The 14,012-nt window shown below is 37.4% G+C and overlaps 1 protein-coding gene across 3 annotated transcripts in view; it reads right to left on the reverse strand.

Annotated features, from left to right (window-relative positions):
- Positions 1-5,422: 5,422 nt before the first annotated feature.
- The window catches only part of LOC107746982 (microtubule-associated protein 6-like), a 19,454-nt gene continuing 10,864 nt past the window's right edge, over positions 5,423-14,012 (reverse strand). The window contains exons 2-4 of one of the 3 annotated variants that reach the window (XR_001640748.1): positions 11,326-11,560; positions 8,370-9,657; positions 5,423-5,433 (exon numbers count right to left, since the gene is read on the reverse strand). Coding sequence is in view for 2 of the 3 variants with exons in the window: in XM_016561348.1 (XP_016416834.1) it covers positions 9,445-9,657; positions 11,326-11,560 (448 nt within the window). In the remaining variant the exon portion in view is untranslated. Of the gene's footprint in view, positions 5,434-7,939; positions 9,658-11,325; positions 11,561-14,012 lie in introns of those variants that run through there. The other 2 variants (XM_016561348.1, XM_016561349.1) reach the window with 2 other exon arrangements.

The raw sequence follows: 14,012 nt of genomic DNA on the forward strand, positions 1-14,012 counted from the left end.
TTGTAGGGAGGATTTAACATTTCCTAAAAATAATGTGACTATCCTCTGAGACTTTTGAGTGCAAGGAGCCTGTGTGAGAGAACTAGAAAACAAGGCCTCCTCGATCTTTTGTAGGCTGAAGAGGGTTTGTGAATTCTCCAGAGGCAAGTGTAACAAGTGTATTTCAGAGATGGGGGAGTCACACACATCTTCAATTCACCAATTATTATTCAGCTACATGCTAAAAGTAAGCCATCTCCGTGGCAACATCTCAGTTTTGCCTTCTGGAGCTGTAGAACTGTGTGTATTTGTGTTTTCATGGATGTGAGTGTGGGTGGATCTATGAGCATGTTTATGTTTGCATGTGAATGTTTATAAAAAGCAGGTCGTATCTTACACACTTGATTTCTCTGTGGTCATTTTTACTGTTTAAGTCGCACTTCGAAATCTTGATTTGTAATTTGCATCAGGATCAAGATGTAAACCAACAGATTTGAAATATACAAAAATATCACTGTTATCTTAATTACGGTTTCCCTCTGCTTCTGTTAATTAGTGCTAGAACCATTCCAGCAATTAATCTACAGTCACGGAAGCATATTAAACAATCTCATCAGAGAAACGAGCTCGCTTAGATGAATATAATAAACAAAAGTGCTTTCATGGTAATATTTATAAATACATATATTTTTAATCTACGAAAGAGGATGTTTAACATAATAAGCCCAGGCCGTGATATACTCATTGATGTTTATTAGAGAGGGCAATGGCCTGTTGAAAGGAAGGACACAAAGTTAATGTCTTTTATTCCAGTAAATGCAATTATAAGGATGCAGCTGAATCATTAGTGTTGTAATTTAAATAAAAGGCCATGCTCAGTTCCATCTAATCAGCCTCCTTTTGTCTCTGAAGATGAGATCAACTCTTCATCTCATCTAGATTCTCAAGAGTCTCCATAATAACAAGTGTCCTTAAATGTTATCCCTGTGGAAAATTCCAGCTTAGGTTAGTTGGTTTGGAAACGAGGCTTTGAGCATTCTGAGACCACGTTTTACACAGCATTTCTATTTATAGTGAGACCAATGTAAGTGATCAAGCAATGCTTGAATAAGTTAGGGTGACCATATTTTAGTTTTCCAAAAAGAGGACAGTGGGGGTGGGGTTCGGGGGTGGTGTTCAGGGGCAGGGCATGGGGTTTGCCTAACACAGTATATGTAGCAAGTTTTTTTTGTTTTTTTTGCTTGTTTTGTTTTTATAATAAAAAGAAAACAAGTAGATAGAATAGAAAAAGAATGCTAGTGTTAGAGGGTCATTTTTTAAATAAAAATAAAACAAGAAGAAGAATAGATAATGCTAGTGTTAGAAGGTCATTATTTATAATAAATAAAAAAGAAAATAAGTAGAAAAAAATAGACAAAGAATAGAGAATGCTAGTGTTAAATATGCTTTTTTTCATTTTAAATAAAAAACAAATAGTTAAAATAGAAATAGAATAGGGTGCAAATATTACAGAGTCAAGTTTAAAAAAAAACAAAAAACAAGCAGATAAAATTAGAATTAGCATTAGAATAGAGAGTGCTAGAGTTAGAGGGTCAAATGAAGATGAAAGAGATGTGTTTTCAGCTGTTTCTTGAAAACGATTAAGGACTCAGCTGCTTGGATTGAGCTGGGCAGGTCATTCCACCAGGAGGGAACAGTTAATGTAAAAGTCCATGAAAGTTTTATCATAGGTAGAATGCAAAATGTTTCAAAACAAGCATTTCAGTCAAATGTAATTGATGCAATATTTCAAACCTTTAACACACTTGGGAAAATCAACCCATGGCAACAGTTTAAAAGTAGCCCAATTCTGTGGAAAAAACGAGGACTTGGCAACCCTACATCCAACAAGAGCTGCAGGAGTCAGCTTTGACTGATCACAGGTCGAGAATAAGGAGAGATGACTGACAAGACCATGCTGGAGTATTTGCTGCTCAACAGATCCTGAGCTCATTGACAAATATCTGATCTTGTAAGATGTGCTTCCTTTACACAGAGTGCGTGTGATCGCGAAATCGAAAGTGAACCACACGAACGCTCATTCAAAAGAGATTTAAATACTCCACATATTGAGAGCGGGTCCCTGATCGGCCAAAATTATACAATATTAGAATGTTTAAAGGAGTGGACACGAAAACCGCGGGAGCGAAACACATGTTGTGGGAGCAGGCGGCAATGGTCAGAAATTCAGCGAGAGCAGGACTAAGAAAACAGCCGAATCCCAGACATTTTGGGCGATTAAGAAATCCCGTCCGGACGCATTTTTCCAGGTCTAAAAAGAGGACATGTCATGGGAAAAGAGGACGTATGGTCACCCTAGAATAAGTATTCTGGTGAGAAATACGCTATAGTAACATGCGCAAAAGATAGGCTACTACTCGCGAAAGCCTTTTTCTATCGTCAATAGCCGCGGGAAAAGGACGTTGTTAGGCACGAGGCGCAGTAGACGTTAACCCATTTAGCTGCGAATATTCAAACGGTTACTACACATTTAAATGATTGTGGATGCAAATGTTCATTAAAACGTTATTGGATTAAACAAATTCCTTAAGCGGAATCTTTCCGCTAGAAGCTATAGGCCACGCAGGCTATAGGCCTACACTGCCGTCAGTTCACCTTTTAGTGCTTAATTCTGTTCGGTACACACACAGTTCAGTAATTTACAAGAATGTCAACCGCATTTGTGACCCTGGACCACAAAACCAGTCGTAAGTCGCATGGGTATATTTGTACAATAGCCAACAATACATTGTATGGGTCAAAATTATCGATCATTAGGATTTTAGGCTAAGTAAAGATCATGTTCCATAAAGATGTTTTGTAAATTTCCTACCGTAAATATATAAAAACTAAATTTTTGATTAGTAATATGCATTGCTAAGGACTTCATTCGGACAACTTCAAAGGTCGATTTTCTCAATATTTAGATTTTTTTGCACCCTCCGATTCCAGATAGCTATTCAGATAGTTGTATCTCAGCCAAATATTGTCCTATCCTAACAAACCATGCATCAATGTAAAGTTAATTTATTCCGCTTTCAGATAATATATAAATCTCAATTTCAAAAAATGGACCCTTATGACTGCAGGTAGCATCAACCGCATTTACAGAAATTCTACGCAGTGTGTATACGGAACCGAACTGAACACCTAGTTGTTAATGACGGTTTTAAACTTTTCTGGGGGGGTTTTTCTGTATGTGCATTGCAAGAAATCACAGGGTATGTTTTGACTTATTAGTGTTGTCATAAAAAACTCAAGTGTTTTTATGATTAAATAAATAAGCATTATATGTAGCCTAATTATAATATTTCTTTTTAGTTAAATATTGTATTTAACTACTGTATTTCAGGCACTACTCAAAAGCAAATTCGTGAAACTGAATATGTAAACTCTTTTGTGGTCTCAGACATTTGGACCCCAATATCCTCCAAATAAATAGATTAATTATAAATGTGATCTCAGATTGTTCAAAGGAAAAGTCCAGAAATAAAACCAGCAACAAGACAGACACCACTGAACAAGAATGCAATGTGTTGTTCTAAAACTAAAGATTTAAATATAATCAAGTTCAATTTCATTAATCTCCTGAAAAAAGAAAGAAATTAATCTATGAGTGACATTTAAAGTTCACTGTAGATGGATTGTTCTTGCAGTAGGGAGAAGAGATGGATGGTACCTCAAATTACAAGTACCACAAAAAAGATGTGACACTTCAAAACTCCTCTATAGGGAGCAATGCCTTAGATGAATACATTAAAGGCAGGGTATGTGATTTTTCAAAAACACTTTAGAAAACTGATTCGGGCCGAATAGCAAAACAAACTTGTAGCCAATCAGCAATAAAGGGCGTGTCTACTCGTGATGTGGAGGAGAGAGCTTTCAGTGCATGGGACGGACATTAGCCGAGCCGAGCGACAGAGAGATAGAGATGGCGGATAAAAAACAAAAGAGGAAAACGTCTGTGGAACGATAAGGCAAGAAGTAGGACCTGTGTAAATATCGGATCAGCTTTCCATCGCTGGAGAGAACTCAAGGAGCGGAGGCCTGCGATCGGACGCCGAGGTTGCTTTGTTTCTTCTCAATAGGTGAGTAACACCGTGTCTACAACAGCTAAAGTCTGCCTACACTGGACGCGATCAAACGACCGTTGAAAACCATTTGAAATTTGTGTCAGCACGTCATAAATAGAACCCGGCAGCAGTTTTCTGTCGGGGATTTGTTGCGACGCGCCGCTCACGTTTGTAGACACGGGTAACACTGGTTTTGCTTTGTTTCACAGAACTAATCGTTGCCTGGGTTGCGTACGTATATGTGGGGCGGAGCTATCAAAATAGGGGCAAGACCCTTTTGGGGTAGGGGCGTGTTTGTTTTGGTGATTTCCAATATCAACATTGGCTACCAGAAATCGCTTACTCTGCCTTTAAGAAAAAATGCCTTTTCCTTGACTTATTTTTCTACAAGAACACAGTAACAAGCTTGTATGTGATGGTAGTCAACATTAAAATAAAACATGCACGTATAAAAAACACTGTAACAACGTAAGTGCTCAACGTCTTCCAAAAACAACATTAACAACAGGAAAACAACATACATTAGCAGTCCTATTCAACCTCCTTCGGCCCAACACTTTCCATATGGAAGAGAATACGCATGGGAGCAAATCAAAAGATGAAGAACACTGAACAGTTATGGTGTACTAAAGTCTCAATGAAAACACTAGAGAATACGAAGCACTACCAACACTACACTTTCTCTCAGTGAGTAATAATTGTGCTGCTGAAGTACGGATGAAGGCGGAAGAAGCGTAACTAATCTCAGGCGAGAATTACCTTGGGTCGGGCATCGCACAGCGCCACAGGTGTTGCTTTAGTGTCTGCACCCAACCAATATCACGGATGGGCTGACAGAGCTGAATGTAGTGGTACTGTTTTAGCATAACCCTTCAAACGAACGACAAGATCACTCGTTAGCTGAACATTAAAGTAATTAAAGGGTTAGTTCACCCGAAAATGAACATTTTGCCATCATTTACTCAGCCACATGTCATTCCAAACTGATATGAGTTATGTGGAAATGCTTTGCAGAATGCTTTTTTCCATACAACTATCACCATATGGCAAAACGGTTGTAAAGAAAGTCATACAAGTTTGGAATTATACAAGGGTGAGTAAATGATAACAAATTTCGTTTTAGGGTAAACTATTTCTTTAACTCCCAAAGCACAAAATCATTATGTAAATCAATCAAATTTCAATCAATCAATAAATCACATCATTAAAGCCAATCATTATAGACTCACAGTGACTGACACATATTGATCTTTCAAGGACTATTTCAGTCTATTCAGAATGGAATCATTCCAGTTTTTACGTACATCTCTGATATTTGGTCCTGGAATAGGAAGTTTTGCATCTTTTGTTACTTTGCACATATGAGACACTGAAAGCCGCAATATATCTGATTCACTCAAGATGCAAACATATATTTCTCAACTCTCAGCTGACAGCAATATGCACAACCTAAAAGATGCCAGAACCTATTCCAGAGCCTATTACACACAAAATATGAGAATCGCAAAACCAAACGTAAACATCGGAATAGTTCTCTTCCATGTGGATTCGACGTCTATGACTGCGACAAGAGAGACAGACAGGACAGGGGGGAAATGATACAGATGCACCTACCATTGAGTCCCCAAACCCTCCCACATCTCAAACAAAATGAACCACGACACCTCCGTTTCTGCGTTTGCATTTATTAATTTCAATATATATGAGCAAGCAAGAGAGAAATCACAATTCACATTATCACAGTTAAATCTGAGGCCCTTTCACATCCTTTTTCAGTATGCACTATAGATAGCACCTGTGCTAAGCACACACACACACACACACGCACACACACTCACTGACATGTACAACCCCGCTCTAGCTGCTCCTCCTCTGTCTCCCCACAATGCCTTCCCCTAATTCCCACATTATATTAACAGTAATTGAGTCACCAAAGGCTGCAAAATACAAGAAAAGGCCCTCACTCTGTGGCGCAGTCAGCTTCAGAGCACAGTGCAGAAGAGAATGAGCTCCATGTGACTGTATTCTACAGCCAGACTGAAGAAACAGATACTTTCATGCTTTAGGAATTCAACATTCTGGATGTCCAACAGAATTGCAGTGTAGTCTCTGGATTTCAAGCCTGTATATAATACATTCAAGGTATTCATAATGCATTGTAATGGATTATTTATTTTCATAAATAATGATAAACACAGTTATAATACATCTAAACGGCCTCTAAACGGCATTTTACATGGTATGGTATATCAGTGGTGAAGACGTGGCAGAATCTTTGCTTTCTAGTGCTAGACTGCTAATGGCGCACACCATGAAAGATAAAAAGATTACGGCTAAACTTGAATAGCATGCTATTCTCTTACTATTCCTGTCATAAATAAAGATATTTAGTATTATAAAATAGTATGAGAGTAGTATACTATTCTGAATCCAGCCATATTTAATTTCTGATAGGAATGAAAATGTGGTTGTGAAGTATAGAATGAAATATGAAAACATTTTTTTTGCCAATCTGAGGTTACTTTAATTACGAGCAGTCAAACTGCATTTTCAAAAACGTGTTTTGCATTTGTATCAAAGTGTTTTACTCACATTTCACAAATGAAAACACAATTTATTGAGAAATAATAAATTCCTAAACTTCATAAACACATGCAATTTGATTTAGTTCATTTTGTTAGATCCAGAATGTTTTAGTCACTAGCACTAGATCATAGTTGCTTGTTACCACTTGTTTTTGATTATGAAAAGGGGATAAGATCGCTTAATTTCTTCAATCTGGCAACAGATTACAGAATTACTGTGCACAGATTGGTCAAACAGGACAATGAGATCACATACTTGATGTACTGAAAATGGAGAAGACCTCAAGGGATGAGACTAGAGACAGAGAGAGGATTTGCCGAGGGGAGGTACATGATTAAAAAAGAAAAACAATGCAAAGCATGATCTTACACAATGCACTCCCATAATGCCAGCAAATGAAGACATTTAGATACTAAAATGAATGCCATTCAGTCTATGAACTACCAACATCTTTGTTTTTCCATCACAAACTGACATGAATCTGCGACAGTGTCATGTCACATGCAAAGCCATGATTATGTGCTGTTACATAAGGCCTGATCAGATTATATCTAAAAAGATTTCACTGCCAACACAAAATCATCTCTGTGAATGTATCAGCATTAAACTTTAAAGGGATACCCCATCCAAAATTGAAATTCTATCATTTACTCACCCTAAAGTCATTCCAAACATGACTTTATTTCTTTCTTCTGCGATTTAATGGTTTTTGTTCATTTTTGGAACACAGTTTGGGTGAGTAAATGATGACAGATTATTTTCCCTTTAAGTTAGGTTTAAGTTTGTATTATAGGTAGGGATGTAACGATTAACCGCGAGCCGGTTGAAAATCGATTCAAATATGTGACGATTCAAATCGGTTGAGATGCTAAACAAATCGCGATTCATTTAGGGGTAGGAGTTTATATGAATGTATGTCTGAGGGGAACTTACTGTCTTTAGAAAAGTTTAGATGGTATTTTTTCTTTTCATCTTGCCTCTGTATAACGCATATTAAAGTTCATAAGTTCAGCGCTGCTTTGTTTACAGCGGAAACCAAGGAAATGCTTTAAGCGCCACCTGCTGGACGAGAGTGAATCTGCGTCTCATTCAGCTCATCCGCTGTTTGATGCATTTTTATGTATAGTTTCACAAAAAATAAAAAATCGTGAATCGAATCGAATCGTGAAATAAAAATCATGAATTGAATCGAATCGTGAGTTGAGTGAATCGTTACATCCCTAATTATAGGCTCACAACCTCTAAGGTGACTTGACTCGTACATGTACATCTTGGGAAGTGGCCTTTTTGGGGCCAACAAAACAAAGATGACATGATCATGCAGTCGAGATTAAACGAACAGCATTCCGAACAGACTGCATTCGACTTACCATTACATCAAGGGACACATGATAACAAACAGAACAATTAGCCAAGAATACAGGTCATGTCAGTCATTGAACAGGGGGGATGCAGGAGCAAAACAAAGCAGGAGACACTCTGGGCAAAGTCATTAATAATTAATAGGTTGAATCTGCATTCACATAAAGAAGGGCTTTGATTTTAAAGCTGCCTACTCTATTGACCTTTTGAGTTCCCTCTACTTTTGGGATCCCCCATCTGTCTACCTCGGGGACTCCCTTAGGGGGGATGGGAAGTCTGCATGTGAGAGAAAAAAAAACAGTTGGGCAGAGTGGAAGATATAATGTTAACTGTTGTGTTGTGATCCTTACATATTTTATGGTGCAAGATGGAACAGAAGTTCTCAAAACCAAACATTGCATAAACTTATATTTTAGTTTATAATAAATTTAATTTCTACTGGTTTGCACATAAAATCACAGTGAACATTTAAATCCTATTCTATCCAAAAACAAATTTACAGTACATCCCATAATGCAATATGTTACAGTAGTAATCCAGTTGGGCCAAAACAAGGCCTTATTATTGTATGACCTTGACAGATGTTTTTTGGGGATACTGATGTTCTATTTGGAGATATCCTGTTCCTGTAATGATTCAAAAACATTTTCATAATATGGAATGGTTCTCAAGAAAACAAACAGAATAATACAAATCATTACAGCACCAAAGTGATCTGAGATCATAACATATCACTTAGGAGCTTGGGGTGTTCGCTCAATAAAATGACAACATAAAACAGGCAAAGCAAGCAGATTAATATAGTCTTAAAACCAAAGATGCACATTTATCAAAGATTTTTGATTGAGGAATTAGCCGTTGTGGTTTCTATGTGTCGCCTAATTTACACAAACATGTTTTCAAAAGCATAATTGGATATAAATTGGCTTCATTGTAAAACCCTTGATAAATGAAATCTACCAGTCTGTGCATCTGATGGTACGTACATACAGAGCCAATGGCTCCATGCAAGATAAGAGCATCCAATGGCCAACTAGTAGAGTGGTTGCCATGGAAACCTCGTCTTGAGATGAGGAGAGTGGGTGGAGCTATAGTAAATGCAAACGCTTTGATATCACTGAGAGGAGAAAACCATCAAATCCAACCCTGAAAATTGTGTAAAATCAGCCCACTGACCTCTTAGAGAAAAAGAGAGAGTGAGAGAAAGAGAGAAAGAGAGGTGGGGGGATTGGAAATATACAGTGAGGAATAAAACGAGAGGTGCATCAGAGAGAAAGAGAGGGAGGGGGCAGCAATGGACAGAACAGTAAAGGAATGAGAACCTCTTATTAAATAATTTTGCAGCCTTCGTTCTGCTTTCACCCTTTCAGGAAGAGATTAAATGAGAGAAGAAGTGCAATGGTTTTTACTCTTTCGCCTCAGCCAGTTTGTTGTTGATCTCTTTACTTTTCTCCTTGTCGCCCTGCGCCGCTCTGCTCTCCAGCTGGTTCTCGGAGCTCTTCTTCTTCGAACCGCGCACCGACGTCGCCTGCTTCTCCTTGGACTTCTTCAGTGGTTTGCCAGGTGTGGCGGATGTGCTCTTTTTGGGTTTGGAGCGAGGAAGACTGGTTTTCTCCACCTGTTTAAGACATAAAATGGTACACAAATGGTATTTTACTACTATTACGTGAATAGGGCTGGGTAGTCACCAATGACATAGTCACCACTGATAAGCTACTACTAAATATAATGTAGAAACTTTACAAATTATATTGCTAAAACACACATTAGATCGCAATCGTAAGTCATTACAAATACTCAGTGGTGGTTTTGAAGTGAGTTTTGAGTAAAAGCGCTGTATGCCAGTGGAAATGGCCGTATGGACGAGGATCAGTTTCATTTTAAAACACTGTTTAAAACGAAAACGCACTAGAGTAAACGTAGCCTTACATCTATGGGGGTTGGACGCTTACACACTACAGCCTCACGTGTAAGTCACGTCTCTGGGCGTAACCAGTGTAAACAACTGTTTTTCCTTGATGCCTCATCAAAGCCAATCACCAGCACTTGATTTAGGCACATCAAGCATGCTGCATGCTTATTTGCTCACTGATGTTGACGAGATTAAATCCTTAGGTATCGAAATTTGGTACCAAATGACAAGACATTTTTCAATACACGATGGTATCGAGGCAATTCGGTCGGTGCCTAAAAAGTATCGAACTTCTAAGTATCGATACCCAGCCCTATACGTGACATATTTAGTTATACAATGGGAAATAACATGGGATGGGACTCCGATAAGATAGACATGTTGGACAATGATATTATAGGCTATTTTTTAATACATAATTTCCCCGCTCATTCAGCCCTGGGTATAACAGCAAAAAAATATATTTTAGGGGCGGTGGAAGTTAATATGTTTAAATTTTGAAAGTCAGTTATTTAAAAGGAATAACGTACTGACAAATAATGCACAAAAAGACAAGGTACATTTATTGAAGATGCGATGAAACAGAAGTAGCTATTTTCTTTTGTATTGTGACGTACATTTAAGCGAATTGGATTTTATTTTATTTTTTTAAAAAGGGAAGAGAAAGGGAAAAAAAACCATCCATCAATTTTATTGGATATGGGCAGATCTGAATTTGAGTTTGAAGTTTGACTGTAAGAAGGGGGCGGGGTTTAAGATGACTAAACAGTCATAAAGGAATTTAAGATTTAGGAATTATGAGGTCAAAATTTCTGTGAAAATCATTTTCTGTGAGGTCAGAAAAGGTCAAATGCATGGATGAATTATTCACAAAAAGATCAATAACATGCATTTAGAATTTAAAGAAGTAAAAGAAGAATTAAATCTTAAAATTTGTAATTCATGTTGTTCAAAAATAGCTCATTAAGTCACATTGTATACTGATCTCAAAACAAGCACTGATAGCAAAAATAATAATTAGCCATAGTGTCTGAGTGACTATGATTATATTGTAAAGCTAGTCAGCTCAATATAATACAACAAAGAGCTGATGCTGATTCACTAAGACACTCAAAGCTTGAGGCCAAAGTTATGTCAAACAACTCTGAAAAAGTACTGCTGAGAAAAAAAAAACTGTTGTTCAGTTATTTTCCAGCCACTGAGCACATAGATTGCTGACATCAAGTTACTGAACCCAATAACTTATCCAGCCTTCTGCAACAAAAACACTTACAAACAAGAATGTAACCAAACATTCAAAAATTAGGGGAGAATTAAGGTAATTATCATTGAAAGATCCAACTGTTAATCCAAATATTGTATTATTGTACTTAACTTCCACACACAAGCTCGTACCTTACTGCTCTCTCTGTAAGGCTCATGGTACAGTGTGCGTATCCTCCTCCTCTCCAAGGCCTTGTTGTCATCTGGCTGCTGAGTGGCCTGGTAGGCCCTGTAGGTGGCGCTGTAGCTGGTCTCCAGATCAGTCTTCTCATCGGGAGGCTGATACTGAGACTTGGCCCTGATGAGCTTCACAGGTTTCACGTCTGTGTAGGCTTTGTACTCAGTCCTGACATTAAGAAACAGATAACATTAAAATTATTGGAAAATTGAGTGTAGTGGGTGATTCAACCGACACATATTGAATTTCAAGACCACATTGTACAGAGTATGACAGACATATCCTTAAAGTCCACCATTATAACTGAGTTGGGGAATTTATTGGAAAAAATCATGACCCCTGTTTTGTTTTAGTCAGTAGGCTTTAGTTTCACAGTTTGCAATTTGTTAGTCTGTGTGGCATGTGGGGGCATTTGTTTGGCTAAACCATCCCAGTCTAAGATGAGTCATCAATATTTTTGATATATATCATATAGCATATATCATAGACTAGCCACAAAACTTGATTTTTTATTTTACTTGGTTAACAATTGCTGTTTTCCATGCCATTTTTAGGTTCTGATAGAACAAACACATCAAGAAAACTATTTAAAATTACATCAAGCCTCTACACATACAATACCAGAAAGACTATATATAAAATAACTACTTGGATTATTGGAAAAAATCATGACCCCTGTTTTGTTTTAGTCAGTAGGCTTTAGTTTCAGTTTGCAATTTGTTAGTCTGTGTGGCATGTGGGGGCATTTGTTTGGCTAAACCATCCAAGTCTAAGATGAGTCATCAATATTTTTGATATATATCATATAGCATATATCATAGACTAGCCACAAAACTTGATTTTTTATTTTACTTGGTTAACAATTGCTGTTTTCCATGCCATTTTTAGGTTCTGATAGAACAAACACATCAAGAAAACTATTTAAAATTACATCAAGCCTCTACACATACAATACCAGAAAGACTATATATAAAATAACTACTTGGTACTGCTATATATAGACACTGCATTATAGATCTAGATTGATATACACCCTCCATAATGCAGAGATCCCCCCCGCCCATCTGCATCACAGAGAGTTTTTCCTAGGCACTAGGCAGTGGCCCCTCCTTTAAGAGGAGTAATGAGTCTTTATTCACTGAGATGACACAGACAAATGGTATATTCTTCACGGTTATGTGCATTGCAGATTACCCAACATGCAACGTATCCGCAGTGCATCTAACACACATGCACACATATAGACAGAACTCTCTCACTGAGACCAGCACAGAAGAGACATCTCAGACAAACTCTGGTTTTTTAATCATTCAACACTGATTAACTAACGAGTCACTCACACCAGTTTGTGCACTTGTTTTATACATTTTAGAAATTCCAGATCCAAATCATGATGTCTTGTGAGCATGTTTTACTCTAGCTGAGGATTTCTGAGGAAAGATGGAATAATGGATATTCACTGTAAATATTTACATGAATTCTATTCATTTTCAGGACTGGAAAACATAATTTTAAAATTCCCTTTTGACCTCTCTCTCTTTCTTTTTGATTCTGTAACATTACAGCCTCAGAGGGGTAGGGAGTATTGATTAGGATTGACAGGACGGGAAGAGATGGGAATGCCAGGCAGAGTGAACCACCATCATCCCATTAGATCAATTAGTTGCTTTAGTTTATGTGAGTAAGAAGCAAATTAATACATCTCTGTATGAAACAGAATCAACCATTCTGACATATTACAATAAGGCCTAAAAAAAGCTGAGAACATTTGATATCACACACTGTTCTACTGGAGATGAGATTAGATAACATTACTAGATCAAACTCCTGTACACTCAGAATGAGGAAGGAATCTAAACAAAAATGGCCCGTTATTATGTGACCAACAAGCTGATGAACAAAGTCATGGGACAGCACGTGGGGGGATATTAACCCCCTCAGAGAAAACAGGGGATGTGAAAATCACGCCCCATGTCCCATGCCAAGGAAAATTTCAGGTTGAATACAAGTGAATCTCTATCAACAGCAAAAATAACAGAAAATAATTCACTCTCAGATTCTCAGGTTGTAAAAACGTCAAATAAAAACTATGATTTGCTTTTCAAATGCCTTTGTTTGTATCAATTTTGTTGTTAGAGACCCAAACCCAAACCCAAACTTTCAATCTTAAACTATGAAAAATCTGTATAAAAATATTAATTATTACATTGAAAATATATTTAAAAGTTTTAATATCTTTAAAAATTTAATTTAAAGGGATAGTTCACCCAAAATTTAAAATTCTGTCATTAAAGGGGTCATATGATGCGATTTCAATTTTTCCTTTCTCTTTGAAGTGTTACAAGCTCTTGGTGCATAAAGAAGATCTGTAAAGTTGCAAAGACTAAAGGATCAAATCCAAAGAGATATTCTTTATAAAAGTTAAGAGTCAACCACGCCTACCTAAAACGGCTCGTTCTAACACACCCCACATGTCTACGTCACGATGTGAGAAGATTTGCATAACGCCGCCCAAATGTTCACACAAAGAAAGAAGGCGTAACTTTTATTCTCGCTGTAGTATTGTTGCCGCCGCCGCCATGTCGTGAAGACTACTTTGTTTGGCCTTCCAAAAGAGGAC

This window comes from Sinocyclocheilus rhinocerous, unplaced genomic scaffold (genome assembly GCF_001515625.1).
Source record: "Sinocyclocheilus rhinocerous isolate Xijiao unplaced genomic scaffold, SAMN03320098_v1.1 scaffold708, whole genome shotgun sequence".
Taxonomy (NCBI): Eukaryota; Metazoa; Chordata; class Actinopteri; order Cypriniformes; family Cyprinidae; genus Sinocyclocheilus; species Sinocyclocheilus rhinocerous.